A 19,878-nucleotide genomic window follows, 5' to 3' on the forward strand; every position below is an offset into this window, starting at 1 on the left:
TTGCTATAACGATATTACCTCTATAACAATATTGCTATAACAATATTGCTATAACGATATTACCCCTATAACGAGATTAAATGGGATGACCAATCGACATTTTCCATTTTATAACAATATCTAGCAGGGAAATAGAGCCCACTATCCAGGTAAGGCAAGCCTCACTTGATAAGGCGCTGAGACATATTGAAATACAATGGGGGCACCATTGGGCACCTTGCGGTGTATATAATGCGCATGTACGTCAGTTTTTTATGCTACGAAGAGTGTAAAATATGAACAAAAATCATGCATTATGACGTACATGTATGAAATGAACCCGTTACCCTGTTATAACAATATTTCTTGGTCTGACGCAAATATCGTTATAAGGGTAGGTCGACTGTAGTGGTATCTGTACTGTACTACTGGTATCAGCACATCATGAAGCAGGGCCGGTGCCACTGGTACGGCCGGTACGGTCATGGCCGTACCAAAAAAATCCCAAAAAGTCGGTCCACGTGGCCGTGGAACGTCCAAAACCGGGGAGAAAAGTTTCGATGTATGATTTTGTACATAACAGGGAGTCGCCCAGAGTGCAGGATTTGCTGTCTAAATTCCAAAAAAAATCTGGGGGTGGACCCACAGACCCCCCTTCAAGATGGCCCTTCGGCCGCACTGCTCCGCGGAAGCTGCCTCCGGCCCTGTGAAGAGACCAAGCCAGCCGTGAACCTGATGAGAGGCCGTTCGCACCTTTACTTCTCAAATCAGGGCAATACTGTAACGGTATTCATTGTTATTAGACATCCTTAGCAAAAGTACGATAACGCTAAGGGCCTATCCACACTATGTAATAAAAACGGCGTGCCGTTTCAGAGTACGTGACGTACACGCGATGCTCTGTCCACACTGCACGCTGTCACCAGTGTAACTACGTCGTGTCCCTGTTCATTATTTTCTCTAGATGCCGCGATTGCACAATGTTTGTAGCGTGTAGACCAGGAAAGGACTCCCTGGCTTGGTCTAGACCTACCCAGCTAGCTACAAAACAAGTGGCGGCCCAGCGATGGCAGCACTGACGCCGAGCTCAAGGAATATCACCCTGAACTCTGTTCCAGGTGCGGAAATTTGGCCACCGTGTGACTCTCGCGGCAGCGCAGCGCCAAGGTCGAGGCCGGCTGTAGCATCGCTTGACGAACCAGTGACAGAGTGCCAGTGTTGGTGGCCGCCGTGCATTTCCAGTAAAAGTCCTTGGCTTTGGCCTTCATGTTGTCAATTTTTGTCACAAGAGGGTTCTGCTTCCTCTCCAAACTAGATCAAATTTTCAGTGAATTCTCCGAGTCTCGCTACTACACCGTCCTCTTCATCAGACCCTGGGATTTCTCTGCATGTCCAGCCATGACTGTATCAATGTCGCCTCCGAGTGGTCGCTGAAACGGACGTGTGACAACTCCAAAGCGAAAACAAGCGGCAGCTGGAAACAGCAAGAAAAAACTGCGATCCACAACCTCCATCGACTCCCACACAACAAACACTGCGAAAACGGCACGTAGATGAGAAACGTGCTTTGTACAGGGGTCCGCGACTCACGTTCCGCATGAATCCCACGTTCCCCGTTTTCGGCCATTTTTCGTCACTCACCTTGGCAACAAGCATGTTTACGGCGTGTTTACGTGGTTTTCTACCTAGTCTGGACAGGCCCTAACCTTTACGGTACTCACTCCCAGCCGTGACAAAAGACGTTATCGGATAACGGAAAAACGTTACAGAGCTCAAAATAACGGGCCGACGTTCGTTATGGAAATTCTGCAAAAAATGCAAAAACTCGCATTGTTTTGTAACTGGCGGGAGATAAAAAGCACGTCGTGCAGATCGAGATGAGATCGAGAGTCGAGATTGCTTCCTCTTGTGACATTTAGCTTTTTTTGGCGAGTTTTGCCTTTCAGTTGACAATTTCTGCGTCCTCTGCTTCGTGCCTTTCCCCTCTATCCCATCTGGGAAACAAAGGACCAGTTCCACGGCACTCCTGAGGAAGAAATTTATCGGCCTCTCCCAGACGTGCTGGAGCTGGAGAACCCTTACAGTCTTCGGTGCTGCGTTTAGGAAAGGGTTTCCAAGGACCTGGGAACAGCGAAAACTCATTTTCGCCGTGCTTTTGCTATTCCAGAGTAAAAGACCTCGCCAAGGTATTCTTTCGGAACGACAGCAAACTAATCCCTGGTTCAAAATTTTGAATTTCCCGCACCTGTTTCCACGAAAATTCATATCGCCATGGTTGTCACGACTACTTCGTCTCAACTATAACGTACTTTGTGCTAAGGGAAAAGTCAGCTTGAACGATCCGAAGTACGGAAAGGTTTGCGTTTACGTTAGCGTTTTTCTAGCTAAGGATATCTATTACCTGACGATGGCCAAGTGCCGAAACGTTGTACGGAACTGGTTCGGATGTGATGCGCAGCGCTATGGGAATGGGTGGGTCCACCCGAATTCTTTTCATACTGTAACGAAGCACAACAACGTCAATTCATACAGCTCATTGGCTTCTGGCTTTGTCTCTTCGTGTGCTATTAAATATGTTTATAACACTGACATTGTACACGCACGCTCCACCGTTGTGAAAGGTTGATCACTACCCCTTACGTATGCAGGGCTTGTGCCCATTTGTGCCCGATTCATTATTTGTTAGGTTTTGTTTAGATTCCTTCAGAGACAATCATGAGACAATCATGAGACAATCATGAGACAATCATGAGACAATCATGAGACAATCATGAGACAATCATGAGACAATCATGAGACAATCATGAGACAATCGTATAAAAATAAAATAATTCAAATAAAAAATTAAAAAATTCAGATGCACGCAGTGATAACGTGCCGGCAATAATTATTTCGAAACCAGGCATGGAAGTGATGCGTGTGCACTCATGATTTCACGGCTTGCACGCTGACTAGGAGTAGGACAACAGTGCAGTCATGTTCACTGTACATGTGTATGAAGTTATACTGTACTGCGAAAAATTGGGAACACCGGAAATCATTCAGGATACTAGTGAACATATCTACTTGTTGTGCTAATAGAATGCTGCTGCTGGGGCTGATACTGTGCTCATCTTTGAATTGTTTGATATAATATCTGTGTTACTGACTCTATCTTGTAGTTGTACTGTTTCTAGTGCCGACCCAGGCACAGACTGTGCTGTGTGCAGGAGAGGACAACCATGACTAGCATACAGTACAATGTACTGGCAGGAACACATGCCAGAGAAGAGAAGTCAATCAAAAACAACTAAGCCAGATAGAGAAAGCCGATGCAATCAAAAGAGAGAGAGGGAGAGAGAGAGAGAGAGAGAGAGAGAGAGAGAGAGAGAGAGAGAGAGAGAGAGAGAGAGAGAGAGAGAGAGAGAGAGAGAGAGAGAGAGAGAGAGAGAGAGAGAGAGAGAGAGAGAGAGAGAGAGAGAGAGAGAGAGAGAGAGAGAGAGAGAGAGAGAGAGAGAGAGAGAGAGAGAGAGAGAGGGAGAAGAGAGAGAGAGAGAGAGAGAGAGAGAGAGAGAGAGAAATGTATCCACTACTAACTGTTACATTCCTATAATCATGGAGACAAAACGTATAAATGCGTGTACCAATGACCTGCATTGGCAAAACAGTAACAACCAGGGAGTAGTAATATACCGGTATGTTACTACTCCCCGGTAAAACCACCTGTACCGTAAGAACTGATCCCAGACTCCACAGGATCAGTCAACATCAGGAACGTTCCTATAAGGTAGGGCACACGGGAATAACGACATCCACTTCTTACCTGCTGCGTGTCTTCACACAGTACGCGCGGGGGGGGGGGGGGGGGGGGGGGGGGGGGGGGCCACGAGACTGTGTACGTGTAGCAACGAAACAGTACTTCGCACTGTGCAGGCTGCCTGGCATTATGGCTAACTGGTGTTGTTGAGCAGGTCCTCGATATCCTGGCTCGTCCGAGCAGTGCTGGTCAGCAATTCTGCCCTGCCCGCGGCGTTGATGACTACGATGTCCTCGACCCGCACCCCGATGCCATGGAAACAGGACGGCACACACGCGGGAGCGTTGTCGGCCGGGATGTATACGCCGGGCTCGATCGTCATGGTTACGCCTTCTCGCAGCGGCGCACTTTCAGGAACGAACTTACAGTCGTGCACATCGGCACCGACGTAGTGACCGAGGGCGTGCGGAAACAGTCGTTTCACGACGGCTGACGTTTCGCTGGCACTGGCTGAGTTGCGGATAACGCCATTGCTTCGCATCAGGTCTTTCATCTCTTCCAGTGATGCGTCGTACAGCGTTTGCATGGACGTGGGTGTACCGGATTCGGCCGCAGCGTCAATCATCCCGATCGCGTTGCTTTGCACTTGCACGACAATGTCATAGAGAACTCGTTGGCACGGCGTGTAGCGGCCACTTAGCGGCCAAGTGCGACTCACATCGCACACATAGCCGTGCACCTCAGCACCAGCGTCGACCAGCACAAGATCACTGCTCCCGACACGCATGTCCTTGGCCAGATAGTGCAGCACTGTCGCCCGACATCCACCGGCTATGACGGACGGGAATGCCAGCTGCACCCTATTCACTGATGACACGCCGTTGCTCTCGTCCATGAAGCCGCTGTGCAAACGCTCTTCCAGCGTCCATTCGCCGACAGGCACGTCCGAGCGCTTCATCATCTTCAGGAAACCGGCGTGCGTTGCAGTCGCTGCCTTTCTCATGAGCTCCAGCTCGGCGGTTGTCTTGGAAACGCGCAGCGAGTGCAGATGTGGCAGGACGTTAGATACTGGTGAGATGTTGGAGAAGTGAGACTTGATTTGTTTGTTGAGAGCTTCATCAATGGATGCTTTCGGGCTGACGGTGTGCCAGAGCATGCACTGTTTCTTGCGACTGTCCGGATAGTTCTCGCACAGGTACGATGTGAGCTGCTCTACAGGCAATGCTTTGTCAACTCCAAACACTGCGGGGATGGCACTGAGTGAAGTTCTGGGCCCATGCCACAGGCGATCCCGACCGCTTCTCGAGCCAGCGAATATCACCGTGTGGCATGTCTCGTCCGTTGCGCTCCACTCAATCAACAGAACTGACTCGGCTTCCAGAAAGCCGCACAGATATCGATAATCGGCACACTGGCGAAACTCGTAAGGTACGTCTGGGCCCGAGTGCAGCTGTTTGGCTGATACCATAGCAACGATGTGATGCTGGATGTGTGATGGTGCCGCCTTGGTCAACCTCTGCACTAATCTCGATCGGCGTTGCTTGTATTCGTCGCAAGTTACTCCAGGGGAGAGGTCTCCTTGCTTCAAAATGTGTGGGTGCGATGAAGCCAGCGGCTGTCCAAAATGCTGTGATCGTGATGGTACGCTACAGCTGAGCAACCGCACTGCACCAGTGTATTGGCTCTGTATTCCCGGGGCACAGCCTGCGCCCAGCCAAGATCTGAACCTGTGGGGAACTTGGTGATTGCATAGCTGCATGCATGATGCTGCTTTTGCTGCTGCTACTGGCGATGGTGATGATGAGAAAACTCTAGCCCGTGCCAGATTCATCACACTGGTCACGCACACCAATGTTTATCCTCCCACAGACTCCTAGTCCACGTCCACACCGCGTACCGTTGTGGTAACACTCCAAGCAGTGCACAAACACTCCACAGCCACGTGCACAGCGCCCGTACATCGTAGTCTAGTCTGTCAGAATTTTACAGTGACAGATTTCACTCAATACTTGACAGAAGCGTGAATCACGAGCTAGCAGCGTAAAACAGCAGCGCACCTTCTTCTCCTTCTACACTATAGTACAATGTCATGTAGATCTACATGGCACCAGTTTTCAAAAGTGCAAACTCTTTCCAAAGACATTCGCCCACATCATGTATGTCACCTGAGATTCAAATCCATGGCATGTTTGCCATCGATGCGCTTGGCCAAATTTTCCTTTCCACTTTCAAATAATTATTTTCCGAGTAAATTTTCGCCCGTTGATTGGATTTGTCAGGAAGCGCAGCAATAATGCGATGTTCATGACTTTTGAAGTGTTCTGCTACATGTACATAATTGTATTTTCATTTTACAATCATCGTTTTTGTATGAAATAACTAACTTCAAGTAAGTCATGACTAGACTGCAATCAATCAGTGCAGTGGTCGGGAATACAGAACACGGCATACACTGATAGTAGTACTCTAGTCTTGAAGTCGATGTACAGACTGGGTGTCCTATTATTATTGTAATCCTCCCTGGACACTTAAAACGACGTTGATATGGACTCTTTGCTGTTTGATATGAATATGATTGATCAATTTATTCTTGAGTGATGAGAGCCTGCATACATACATACATGACATAGTGACATAGTCATTGTAGATCTACTCTTGGTGCTACAACTAGTAAAGTCCATAGACTAGCAAGCCAAGAGTCCACAATTAATTGTTCTATTGAAGCCTGCGGCAGTCGAGTCCTGGCGTATACAGCCGGCACCTACACTACACGCAATTCGCAAGAGCACACAACAGAAATTAAATGTATACCTGCCTTCTGCCTTCAATAACACAACACTCTACTTTTCAAGACTCCCTCAAGTATCAAGCAGGACACAAGACTGCAGCCGAGGCAGCAGCAATGAGCATAACGTCACCATCACCAAGTGTGGACACCAGGCAGCTAAAAAGCAGGAGTACTTTTCGGGGGAGGACAGCTAAAAGACAAATGTGACAATGAAAAACAAAGACAAAGCGCAAACGGAAGACGGGCCAGCTTGTCAACATCTACCAAGATGCAAGAACTATAGCCAAGAGTACATCAGCTCATAATACTCTTGCTGCTACTACTAGTAGTACCTTATCAGTGCAGCGCTGACAAGGGGCAAGGAAGAAAGAGAAAAGCGAGAACAGAAAAAAGATGATTTCGTTGAAAAGGTTTGTGGCGGCGTAGTCGTAAGCGACTACAAGAAACACACCGCTATAGGCAAGTAGAATGAGTGTACTGCCAATCCGATATGTACACACACACACACACAGAGACACACGGACAAACACACACACACACACGCACACAGACAAGCACACACACGCACACACACAAAGTAAAGTAATCAATGATAGCTGAAACCGTGACTGTACGTTGCACGCATCGACACAATACGTCTAAGCGACAGACAAATAAAAAAATTAATATTTTATACTTCTGATTGGAGGTCTGGAGAGGGGAGCCCTAAGCATGGAATAAAGGAGAAGGGATGAAGGGGGAATAGTTTAGCAAGATGCATAAGCAAGGCAGCCAGACAGCAGAGAGCCAGATGAGAGACAAGGTTCAGGGAGACAAAGAGAAGGGAGCAAAATTAGAAAGAAAAGAAGAAAAAACAGGGACAACATGAGCGAGAGAACAGGAGCAATGCAAAACAAGATGGCTGCTCGTGATAAGAAAAAAATACGTTCAGCAAACGAAGAGAACCAGCGATGACCACACACATATCACTAGTAGTAGTACATGCCTAAACACACACATACACACGCCCATACAGAGGAATAACAGAAAAACGTCCTTGGTCATCATTCAGGCATCAATACACACACTGGCCACGATACTTAGCCAATGTTCTCCAGCATATCCCAGACGTCGGCATCGTCTTCGTCAGCCACCGGTGCGGGTTTCTTGGCAGTGTGCACGCCTGGTGTCACCCGCTTGGCTTTGCTGGTGCTATTCTGGTGTGCCAGTGCCGGAGCAACGACTGGAGGTGCAGAGGTGTTTGTCAGCACACTGATACCACCAAGAGTGGCCCCTGCTGCTGTTGAACCTGCTGCTGCTGCCACAGGTGATAGAGTTGCTGCCTCTGCAGCTACTGGTGGTGACACCGACGGCACCGGCGAGATGCTGTTGTCATCCGGCGAAGAGGCCTTCTTCTGCTGGTGCGCTTGCCTCGGCTGGACCACTGGGTCGGACGGGAGAGGAGCGTCAGGATCAAACTCGTCTTCTGGCAAAGGACTAAGGCCGTTCATATCGTCGTCATCACCGTCCGCGTCCTCCATCTCCTCCTCAGCTTCGCGGCGTTGCCTCTCTTCTTCTTCCTCCTTCTCCTTCTGACGGGCTTGCTCTTCTTCTTCGGCAATGCGCTGACGCTCGGCCTCAACCTCATGAGCCGGCCGCAGGAACCATGGCGTAACCGTGTCGTGCTTCGGCTTGGGAACAAGCACGTCCTGGGACACATCCATTATCTCTTCGTGGCGCGCCTTCTTCAGCAACTCCTGCTCGTCCATGACCAGCAGTGCCGGCGTGGTGTCCTGATTGGAGCTGGAGTTGAGCGACACGTCGCTACTCACTGCCTTGCTGCCTCTACCAGCTGCTGCTGCCGTCACGGCCCGGCGGCGGTGTGCAGCAGCCGACGATGTCTGGGCATCCTCCGCTGGAGACGCCTCAGCCGAAGTGTCGAGATCCATGGGCATTTCACCGCCGTCATCGACCACCATCGACTCCTGCGTCTCCAATGGAGGGCTAGACCTGGTAGAGTCGGCCGTGTTAGTTATCACATCAGCAGGCTTAGAGCTAGCGGCCGGAGCGGCACTGGCATCGGTGCCATCACCAGCAGCACCAGTGGGTACTGCAGTCTTGTCAATGGAAGGCTGAGCTGGCATGTCATCGGATTTAATCTTGGGTGGCGACGGCGGCTTGCTGGGTGTCTCCTTCTTGAACTTCTGAGCAAACTGTGCGCGCGCTGACGCGTCCATTTCACTGACAATGACCTTCAGCTTGTTGAGGACGGCAGTTGCACGGTCCACAACGGCTTCACTGCCTTTGAAACGCTTGACCTGCACACGCACACGGAGCAAGCAAGAGCAAGTTGAGTTGCACACAGTGACAATAGCAAACAACACTCCCCCCCCCCCCCTCACATCACACATCACATACATTTATTATTTTATTTCACCTTCCCGTGGCCAGGGAATATAAGCCAATATGGAGGGAGGGGGGGGGGGGGGGGATAGCCAGCCATGGCAGTAAGCAAAAACAATGCAAAAAAGACAGATTACATGTACACATACAAATCACTCCATCCTTGTGGTGTTGAGCACTGCTAGGCAATCTGGGAATTCTCGCTATCGTGGCTCACACATACAAACATACATCCAGACAGTACTCGTACTTGCTCACTGCCAGAAACTGGCCTCGTGGGTCTCCCCGAGAGAGGGGAGAGAGATAAAAATAAATCTTGAAAGGATGGCAATTGGCTATTGAACCACCCAACCCCCCTCTGAAATCTGCAAATAGACACGCACGCACAGCGAAGACACTAACCTGGCGCAGGGTTTGCACGAGGTTCATACGCTGGCGCAGTAGATCCTGTGTGATCTCCATCGCTGCAAGCTCGTCAAGAGCCGCAAGACAAGCACTGACATCCTGATAAAGAACAGAAACAAACACACGTACACATCAAAAGTTGACGAGACAATTTATATTTAAATCGCATTCAATAACGCGCAGTCATTCTATACAATCATGCATCTACACTAGATGACCGTCACAAGAAAAGAAAACGTTCTAAGAGCCAACAAACTGTTCCGTGGATGATGTGCGCAGATACAGGATTGTATAGAATGACGGCGCATAGTATTTTTATTGATTGCGACATGCACACAAAATAATATAGATTGATAAAGAACAGTGAAGACACAAATACATATTCAGCCACCCACACAATAGTACATTGGCAAGCAGCTGCAAGGCTCTTTTTGCAAACGTTGTATGCGACAAGGAATGCTCGCGTTCTGTATCAACTGCCAGCAGTACCCCCCTCCCCCAACAACACATAGTCCCGGGACATATAGTCTCCTTCCAACATGCGTTACTTGTACATGTAGTCTACAGGAATGGAATCCTCCAGTACTGTTGCTATAGGGAACCAAAACCCACAACCAACACAGCATTGCTGTACAGCAGCGCACACCGACACGCTAGACAGCCAATGAAACAGCACGTAAATCAATCATCTACCTTCTTCTCCAGAGACAACGACTCGACCAGCTTCTTCTCCAACTGATACAGGCGCTCCAGCATCTCTGTGACCATGGATACGCAGACAGTACAAACACAACAGACATACATCAACCACTGGGTGGCAGGAATCAATCTTATGATTCTTATCACATGCCAAACAGAACAGAAATACAAAATAGCCAGTACAATGCCTGTATTACACCTGATGCCTGTATTAGGCCGAGTAAAAAAAATTACTAGATGATCGTCCTTTTTTTTGGAAAAATCGGGGAGGGCGGGAGGATTTTCTTTTTCTTTTTTTACTTTTTACCCTCTCATGCACACAGTGTACACAACAACATCAAGGTTTTTTTTCTCTTTTTTTCTTTTTTTTTCTTTTTTTCTTTTTCTTTCTTCAGCAGATCGATACTGACGTTGTGATATACTAGTAGTATGTGGTCCATATAGTAAAGAAAGTATTAAACAAAGCGTGCACATGTTTCCTGCATCCGCGATCGGTAAAAAACCAACGATTTCGGCAAAAACTCACGATTTAAAAAATAAAATATTTCTTGGGGCGCTGACAAAAACTGGGGCGGACGGGGACGATCATCTAGCTTTTTTTTTTACTTGGCCTTACACCTGATGATAAGGCATGGCAGTATACTACAGTGTAGTGAAAACTTTCAAAGTGTTTAAGAGCCTGAAGCGTGTCCTACTATTTTTAATTTAGTATTTTTAATTTTATGAGCCTCTGGATCCGAAAAAGGGGGCTTATGTCGTTCGGCGCAGTATTGAGAAAAAATGCATTTGAAAGTTGAGTTTTCCATATAAAGCGATGTATAATTCACTTAGGGACCGTCCGGGGTTACCGATTGTTTTACAAAACGAAACGTTTCAGTATTTTTCAGCCCCACTCACCCACCCACCTTTTCTGTAGGTGAAACGAATTCCAATAAAATATTGATGTCAATTTTTGACACCTAAAAGTAACTGGGCATTCCCCATCGATGCATTTGCATTCAATAATTATTTTCAAAACGAAACTCCATCAAACCCACCCACACCCAAACGAAATCCTTTCGTTTTAAAAATATTATTGGTAACCTTGGACGGCCCCTTATTCAAACACCCATAACTCTGTGAAATATAACGGTTTTGGACCTGGGTTCTTTACAGAGTGATCTGCTGCGGTACAGCAATGTCATGGTATAGATAACTCAAAATGCTCAAAAATGACATAAGCCCCCTTTTTGCATCTAGAGGCTCAAATATCATTGCATTCTTGTCTCCGAGGAAACTGTTTACAATGCGTGTGCTGCGCAGTATCTCACCTCTCTTTTTCCGGGCAAGTTCACGCTCTCGCTCACGGGCTTCTTGTTCACGGCGCGCCTGCTCTCTCCGCTCCGCTTCTGCTTTGGCCTTCGCCGCTTCCTTCTCCTTGCGCAGTCGCGCCCTTTCCTTGGCTTCCTCAATCTCGGCTTCGGTTTTGACTCTGGCCGGCGTCTCTGACTTTGGCTTGGATGGCTTAGCAGGTGTCTCCTTTTTGGCTGCAGATTCAGACTTAGCCGGTGCGTCACCATTGCCACCAGCGCCATTGCTGTGTGACTGCATGGCGGCTTGTTCACGCTCAGCCCTCTTCTTCGCTAACTTCTCGCTCTTCTTACGCTCTTTCTCGGCCTCCTTCTCGGCTCTGCAGTGAGAAAGAACAGCGGCGGGACAGGCAGATAGACAGACGCAGCGGCGGGACAGGCAGATAGACAGATGCAGTGTACAGACCAGTGAGTTAATACTTAGCACTGTCCCCCCCCCCCCCCCCGAAACAGAAAACAGGCCGAGGACAAACATGTTGGTAACAATATAGATAAGATTACGAACAAAACGGATGCAAGTCAAAAACGTACTTCCAACAAAATCGTTCGTAGTCTAAGCTGCAACATCTACCCAAACCAATCCAGTCAGTGCCACTGAAGTTACTTACCCATGCCACACAGGACACCCAAACCGCTGGGGTGGATGGCGGGAACGCGGTGTTCTCGTTTCCATCATGCCAACTGGCGAAGCACTGTCATTTAGGTTTCCTCAACTTAAACACTCAAACACGGTCTCCTTGACACATACATGTAAGTGACTTGAAAGGTTCAGCAAAACTTCGGGATTAGCCCATCATCAGGTTCAAACAGACAATTAAATGCAAACTAACAACGAAGTGAGTAGATATGTCGTGAGCTGCTGAAGAAAAGTGATGAGAACAGCGTGTGAAGAAAACAAAGTGTGCAAGAAACGTGTGTATGTGTGAAGAGTAGCAGCGCTTGGTAAGGTGTTGGGAGAGAGGGAGAGAAGTGGAGAGCTGAGTGTGTGTGAATGTGACCTAGAAATAGAACACATGCAGTGTAGCTGGAGCTGTACGTGTGAAGTCAAATATGCTAAGCTGCACTGCATACATTCTAGTTTGACGTCGCACTAACACTTTCACACACACACACACACACGCACAGAGCTCTCCGCTTCTCTCCCTTTCTCCTAACACCTTTCACCAGCGCTGTTACTCTCCGCACGTTTCTTGCACAATTCGTTTTTCTTCACACACTTCTCACTTCTAATCACTTTCCTACAGCACCTCATGACATACCTACTCAATTCGATGTTTGTACTATGGAGAGCCAAGGAGAACATTAAATGGAAACAAGGAAAACGGCGGGGCACAAGTTATGCACCGTGTGCACGTCTGACTGTTCCAAACCTGGTTTAGTTGGTGGACTCTAACGCAAAACGTGTGCCCCACCGTTTTCCTTGTTTCAATTTAATGCGATGTTGGTCCGGACTTAATTTTCTGTGTCACACAGATGACGGGCTAGGCCCGAAAATTTGGTGAATCTTTCAACTTCAAGTGACGTATGCAGCAAAGAGACCGTGATTGGGTTGAGGGAAACTAATTTGTCAGGGGTGCGCTGGAGTTTGCGTGTACCTTCAAAAGGCACCAGCACCAGGTTGTGAAGCAAAGTTTAATTGACAAAAAGACACAGGAAAAGTCGCAACTCACTGCTTGTGAGCTCTCTTTTCGTCTCGCCTGGCCTTTTTCTCCTCCTGCTCCTTGAGGTATTTCTCAGTCCGCATGGCCGCAATCTTTGCAAGTTTTGACGACTTTGCAGCAGCGTCGCCGCGAACCCCATCTTCTGAAGCATAGAAATGCACACAGCCACACAGTAGACATGGGTAAGGACAGAAGAGCAGCAGACAAGCACAATGTAATGTCTACTAGTGGAACTTCACAAGTATTCACAGGTGTAATTTCGCCCGGTGCATAATCTAGGCAGTAAAAGTCCACAGCCACACTGACGCTGATCAAACAACACCAACACCAAGCAAGTGGCTGGAATGGTAATGTGAAGCGAGTAAAGCTGCTTCCCGGTATCTTGCAATGAGCGTGCAAACGGTAATCTGGCAGGTACGTATGTAGCAACAGCAGCACCACAATCGACATACATGTCACCACCAGCAGCATCACCACCAGGTATCACCAACACTACCAGCACCACCAGCATGTATCACTACCAGTACCAGCACCACCAGCAGCATCACCAGTAGCAGCAGCATCACCAGCACCAGCAGCATCACCAGCAGCAGCAGCATCACCAGCAGCAGCAGCATCACCAGCACCACCAGCAGCAGCATCACCAGCACCACCAGCAGCAGCATCACCAGCACCACCAGCAGCATCACCAGCAGCAGCAGCATCACCAGCATTTATCACTACCGGCACCAGCAGCATCACCAGCATCACCACCACCACCAGCATCAGAACCACCAGCACTAGCAGCAGCAGCACCACCACCAGGTCAGCTCAGCACCAGCACCAGGTTAGCTCACCGTTCTTGTCCGTGGCTGCACCACTAGTACTGTCAGCTAAGGACTTGTGCACAGCAGTTGATGGTGACTTGGCTGATGGTGACTTGCTCATGGCCAGTTCACCAGACTACACACAAGCGCGCACGCACACACACATATGCATGCGCATGCATACAATGCCAGCAAACATAGGTACACACCCACCCACACACAAAAGTGCATGCAGGCATGTACAACAGAAACAAGTGCACAGGGTTCCAGTCAATGGAATCCACAATCTGGCTCACCACCAACCACTAGCAGTACCTGCAGAGTGCAGACCCAGGCTTGTCAGAAAACCAGGTGCCCTTCTACGAAGGAAAGGAACAAACCCAAAATCTTGCAATAGACTCTGACAAGGTAAGTTCCGGCTGGCATTGTCCAGTGCACTGTAGTACTGTAAGTCAACATGCTTGAGTACACGACCAGCATTGATGCTGACCTGCTGTACATTGCCAGTTGAAGACAACAAAACCAATTCAAGAGTATCTGGCAAGAGAATGTATGCCAAGACACTTGAAAGAATCAAATTCCCTCACCGGTTTCGGCTTTGCCCGTTTCCTTTGCCCCGCTGCTTGTGTGGACCGTGCCGAAGATACTGGCCGGTCATCGTCCTCGCTGTCGACATCACTGTCACCGCTTGATGAGTCGCTCAGCTCATCATCATCGTCATCCGACACCGAGCGCTTTCTCTTGACGGGCTTCGGTTGGCGAGCAGACGCCGTGGTGCTGCTACGTCGACTTGGAGCTCTCTTCGGCGTCTTCAGTTTACTAGAGGACTTGCTACTGCTGACTGAAAAGTCCTACAAAGACCACACACAGAGTAATAGTGATACACAGCGGCGGGGAGAACGCTGGATTCGTCACATCGACAACAGCAAGGAGAAGAATTCACACGCTTAAAATGCTCTCTCTGTCATTGCCGTTGGCCTTGGCATGATGTCTCTGTGCGGTGTATACATCACGTACACACAGGACAAAATAGCACTCCCCGTTTTCCGCAGATAAAGTTGCAGACAGAACAGGTATAATATTCTGCTGTCCACAGAACACCTAACACCTAGAACAGGTGCACATCAGCGCAGGAGTCAAACTGTACCGCTGACTGCTGAAGGTGCAAGGCCGCAACAGGCAGAACATGTTCCAATTGACCTAGCACGAGAACTCAACCAAACGAAGAGTGGTGTTGCAAGCACCTTGTTCCAGACCTGCATAACCCCCCCCCCCCCCCCTCAAGATATCAGCTCTGTAGACCGGCATAATCAAACGCTCCCCTAGACATGCACAGGATGCAAGCTACTTGAGTTGGTACTAGTACAAGGCATAGTATAATGTATCATCATGGACTCATGCTAGCACCTACCTCATCTTCAGACTCGGCCGAATCAGAATCAGACGAAGGCTCAGACATGAATCCCTCCTCTTCCTCTGCATCGTCAACATCATCATCACTGCTATCAGCATCATCAGCATTACCGTCGCCATCGGCATCCGATTCCTCAGACTCCACGACGTCCTTGGCTTTCTTCGGTGTCTTTGCCGGTCTCTACACGCCAGAAAACGTCAAGAGAATCAAAGAATTGAGCCAACTCCTCCACACACAACACAAGACGACAGGAGAGTTCATAAAACGTCCACAGAACAATAAGGGCAAGCAAGGCTAATATAAGTCGCTAATCTGAGTTTCATGCTCACGCAATCATCAGGCAGCATGACTGCGTAAGCATGAAGCTCAGATTAGCGACTAATTAGCCTTGCCTGCCCTTGCGGTTCTGTGTATTATGCTCTGCCTCCGCGGTGTTGAGCACTGTCAGCACACTGGGTACACCCTCCGCGGTGTTGAGCACTGTCAGCACACTGGGTACACCCTCCGCGGTGTTGAGCACTGTCAGCACACTGGGAGCATCCTCTGGTAATTTAAAATGTGAAAAACAAGCCCCCAAGTGCCCACAGTGAAAATGACTCTTCAGACCAGTTTGGCTCAGTGCTTTCTCCGGCCTTTCCCTTCTAAAAAGTGAATAGGCCTATGCTGCACAAAGCTTACAAGAACACACAAACGTCTCTTATTCGGACGCCTTAGATACGGGCATGTCTCTCTACCGGGCACCTTCAGCTTGAGTTTCTTTGGCAAAATGCTTCGAATTTTGGGATTTTGATTTTTTCCGTATGCACAGTTGCTTATTTCATCACTGCCAACTTGTGTAATCCACACATTTTATCAAGGGATTCTTTTTTTATCCTGAGGATGTGCAATACGTGCCAAATAAACTTCGTCAAAAACTGATATGGTACGTGATAGATGAGTTATCCTGAGATACGGGCAAATCTGAGATACGGGCAGTGCCCGGTCCCAAGGTGCCTGGATAAGAGACGTCCGAGTGTACACATACTCTTATTACACACACACTATAGAGATACTGAGTTACAGTATGATGAGACCAGTACGGGGATTAGTGTCATTGTGCAGCAGTGCACACGCAGTGTACACCAACACAGCAAGCAAGACATGATTGCAATGCAGTGGACATGATGTACACCAACACAGCAAGCAAGACCAGACACGATTGCAATGCAAAGCACATGATGTACACCAACACAGCAAGCAAGACCAGACACGACACGATTGCAATGCAGTGCACATGATGTACATCAACACAGCAAGCAAGACAAGACCAGACACGATTGCAATGCAGTGCACACGGTGTACACCAGCACAGCAAACTAGACAAGACACAACACGATTGCAATGCGGACGCTAACCTCAGCAGCAGCACTGGATCGGCGCTTCTTTGCCGCCTGTTTCTAAATTGGAGACGGAGCAGAGGAGAGAGACGATCATCGGTACAAACAGTCATTGTATGACTTGCCGTCACAAACAGTGCTGAATGGGTGGTTAGTCGGACACAAACATGCGACAAGACCGCTTGCTCCCTTACGGAGCTTGCTCCACTCCAACAGAGTGGAGTGGCACAGTCTGGTCAGCAAGTGAAACAAACTAGGAGTGATGTTGGTGTCACTTTCAGCCATACCGCCCCGGGAGGCATAAGCCCATTGCACAATGACAAAACTGGCACTGCCAACAGTCAACACCCCACACAGCCACACCTGGGTATGGTCGTCTGGGGGTGTTGAACAGTGCATTGCTGATCCCAGCGTACTCACACGCACTACTCATACGTTCAACACTCGGCAATGCGCAATGGGCTTATGTCCGTCATCATTTTGTAGGTTTGGTGAAGAGCTGACCTGGTCGACCTTGATGAATGCGCCGTGAACACACAGAGCACGAAACATGTGTTTACAATGCATGCTTTGATTAGGTCAACGAGCTGCAATGGATGTGAGGAAGGGCAAGCGGGGGTCTTTTTTTTCTAATCCGGTGGAAGGCACATGCAGCGGAGGTGAGTTCTATATAGCCCTATGCATGGCTAATGACTGCAGAACTCGCTTCGCGCTTATTTAACCCATTGGAATCTCAAAAAGCTACATTCTACCTTTACTCGCATGACACTTGATTACATAAGTGAGGACTCATCAAGACCATTCCATGTGCTATAATCTACATTTCTTCACGCCCTTCTCATTTCTTCATGCCCACTTCATAGCTGAACGGTTGAGCATGACCTTTGTACATGTAGTACAGTACGCACCGTGTGTGTCTTGACACATTATACAAATGACCATGAACGCCGCCGATGTATGCCCTGCACTGTCTGTATAGGGCCTACAAGTAGTCTTACAACAAAAGTCAACACTGCCAGTTTAGGAAGTGCCCATGCGCTGAAGCGTCGTTGCAAAATGGGTTTTTTGCCATCCTTGAAACGAGGGGGGGGGGGGGAGCCACACCGCAAGTGGAGAGGGATATGCACACGAACCGTTGTATGACTTGTGATTCGCGCTGTGCGGCGTAGCAAGCAAATTTCATTCGGGACGGGAGGGAGGCGTGGCAGGGGTCAGAGTGTGAAGTGAGCACTGTCCGTTTCCGGAACAACGTGGCAGGATTGCGATGGCGCCACAGGCAGGCGGGCGGTGCATAGTGGTACCGTACAATGGCTCGCGTACAGAGCACTGATGTCATGCAGTCGCCTGGGCACTAGCTGCTGATAATAGCACGTTGCCACCCCCCCCCCCACCCCCCCCACCCCCCTTCAACATGGGACATTTCATGATCTACATAAAATACCATGGAAGTCGAACGACGAAAATGTGTCTGTCCAGCTTCATGTAGACATTGCCAGCTGCAGCTTTTCTAGTCGCTCCTTGGTACTAAAGACATGGAGGTCACTTTTTTACGCTCTGGGCCAAGCATATGCAACAATGACCTCCCGCCAGCACACTGCCTAAATGTAATCATGCTGCTTCTTCCCTGCACTGCGAAAAAATAAATATAAAACCACTTTCGGAGTACCGGTCTATGTAACTTTCCCTGTCGCTTGCAACAGTTTTCGAGCGGAACTGAATTCCACGTAGCTAGCAGATATCCCACAAATCCCGAGCGAATCAAGCACATATGCGTGCCCTAGTACTGTACTGTAAGACCAGTAATGTTAACGAACATTTAATTCTAACGATTTAACGAATTTAAGAAAATCGTTAACATTCGAAGTCATTATGTAGAAAACGATATGTACATGACAGTCATCTGCCGGTTTTGAGACGGAATTCGTTAGAATTTCACCTCACTAACCCACAAAAATCCGGAGATTGTTAACTTTAATTGACGTTAAAAACTTAAAATATCTGGTCTTACAGTACAAGAGATGGTGGGCTCTGAGTGCATGGGCACAGCACGTAATGCAGGCAAGTGACGCAATCAAGTGCAGCACACTGGCTCACGAGCACAGACGCATACTCGCGGTTATGGACTCTTTGCCGGGTCTTACGCATGGGTAGGTACGACACACAGTCTAGTTGTCTCTTGATAAGCCTCGCACTCAGTCCTGGCGAGAATATTGTCACTCAATTTGCTTTTTTTGTATTTTTGTATTTTGCATTTTTTTTAATCAAACCACCACAGAGTCGCCAGGCTGCTCAGCAATGAACATCAAAGTGACACAAAATGTCACTAGTAGAGCTGCTTGTCCCCACAGCAGCAGAGTGCAGTGATTGGCCTCTGCTACACATGCAAGCACAACCTTAGACAGTACATCTCAACCAGCAAATTGTCAACTTCGTACATTGGTATACAGATTGCCAGAAACCAGCAAGGGAAATAGCACTATCCACAGCCACATAAACATGCATATCCTGTCCCTAGACAGCTGGCAGATACACAAACCATCAAGACTTACCTCAGCAGTGCTGGGTGTCGATGGCACTGCAGGTGAAGAGGGTGCCACAAACGTGTGAGTGACGTGAGGGTTGTTCGCGATCTCATCCAGAGCTTCACTAAAACCTTTCCTCTTTATCGGCTTGCCGTATTTCGATTTATACTTTTCATAGTCGAATAATTCCTTTGGAAGCATGTGTGCTCTACATATCGTCCAGAACACAATAAAACAAGATAAAACGTTTTGGGTTCACAACTTTCGAAAAAAAAGTCCACTTGGCGACGGAGGAGACGGGAACTCACGTTTCATGAGTGCCGAAGAAGAAAATCGGCAACTTGTTGCCAGGAACTTTCTCGCCATCTTTCGGTGTCTCCACCTAACACCATGAACAAATAAACAAGAGGAAATTTTCAATGGATGTCATTTGAATTCTCAAAAAAATCAGTTTCCTGAAGTCAAGGACTAACATCTACAGCTATACAGGCTGACTAAACAAACGACTTACCCTGGCGGGCCAATGAGGGTAACCCTTCATCTTGGCGAATACAAGATGGCCTGGCTTGAAACCTGCCATGGTGGCAATGGGAAAGATGCTGGTGAAGATATTGTTGACTTGACCTTAGCTGCTCGCAACAAAACCATGAACACTTCTTGCACGTCGCACCAAACAAAGCAGCAACAAATCGGCCAGCGCAGCTAGCTAGCCAGATCAAGCCGAGATCAAAATCAAAAAAAAGTTTTTCGCGTTGTAGATC

At 48.3% G+C, this 19,878-nt stretch overlaps 2 protein-coding genes across 3 annotated transcripts; both read right to left on the reverse strand.

Moving 5' to 3' along the window:
• Positions 1-3,818: 3,818 nt before the first annotated feature.
• On the reverse strand, positions 3,819-5,911 carry LOC135809463 (xaa-Pro aminopeptidase 3-like). Its single transcript, XM_065322824.1, has one exon. It carries the CDS (start codon positions 5,544-5,546, stop codon positions 3,909-3,911), a length of 1,638 nt encoding a protein of 545 aa, XP_065178896.1. The 5' UTR covers positions 5,547-5,911; the 3' UTR covers positions 3,819-3,908.
• Positions 5,912-6,660: 749 nt separating this feature from the next.
• On the reverse strand, positions 6,661-19,860 carry LOC135809449 (hepatoma-derived growth factor-related protein 2-like). Of its 2 annotated transcripts, none has more exons than XM_065322811.1 (12): positions 19,629-19,860; positions 19,426-19,499; positions 19,145-19,325; positions 16,614-16,655; positions 15,217-15,399; positions 14,393-14,656; positions 13,836-13,941; positions 13,009-13,138; positions 11,300-11,658; positions 9,984-10,048; positions 9,288-9,389; positions 6,661-8,800 (listed from the first exon to the last, which is right to left on the reverse strand). In XM_065322811.1, exons 1-12 carry the CDS (start codon positions 19,695-19,697, stop codon positions 7,583-7,585), a joined length of 2,793 nt encoding a protein of 930 aa, XP_065178883.1. In that variant the 5' UTR covers positions 19,698-19,860; the 3' UTR covers positions 6,661-7,582. The 2 variants fall into 2 exon arrangements, with proteins under 2 accessions (XP_065178883.1, XP_065178876.1); XM_065322804.1 differs by having other exon boundaries at positions 13,009-13,141; positions 19,629-19,857.
• Positions 19,861-19,878: the final 18 nt, after the last annotated feature.

This window comes from Sycon ciliatum, chromosome 1, assembly GCF_964019385.1.
Source record: "Sycon ciliatum chromosome 1, ocSycCili1.1, whole genome shotgun sequence".
NCBI classification, from domain to species: Eukaryota; Metazoa; Porifera; class Calcarea; order Leucosolenida; family Sycettidae; genus Sycon; species Sycon ciliatum.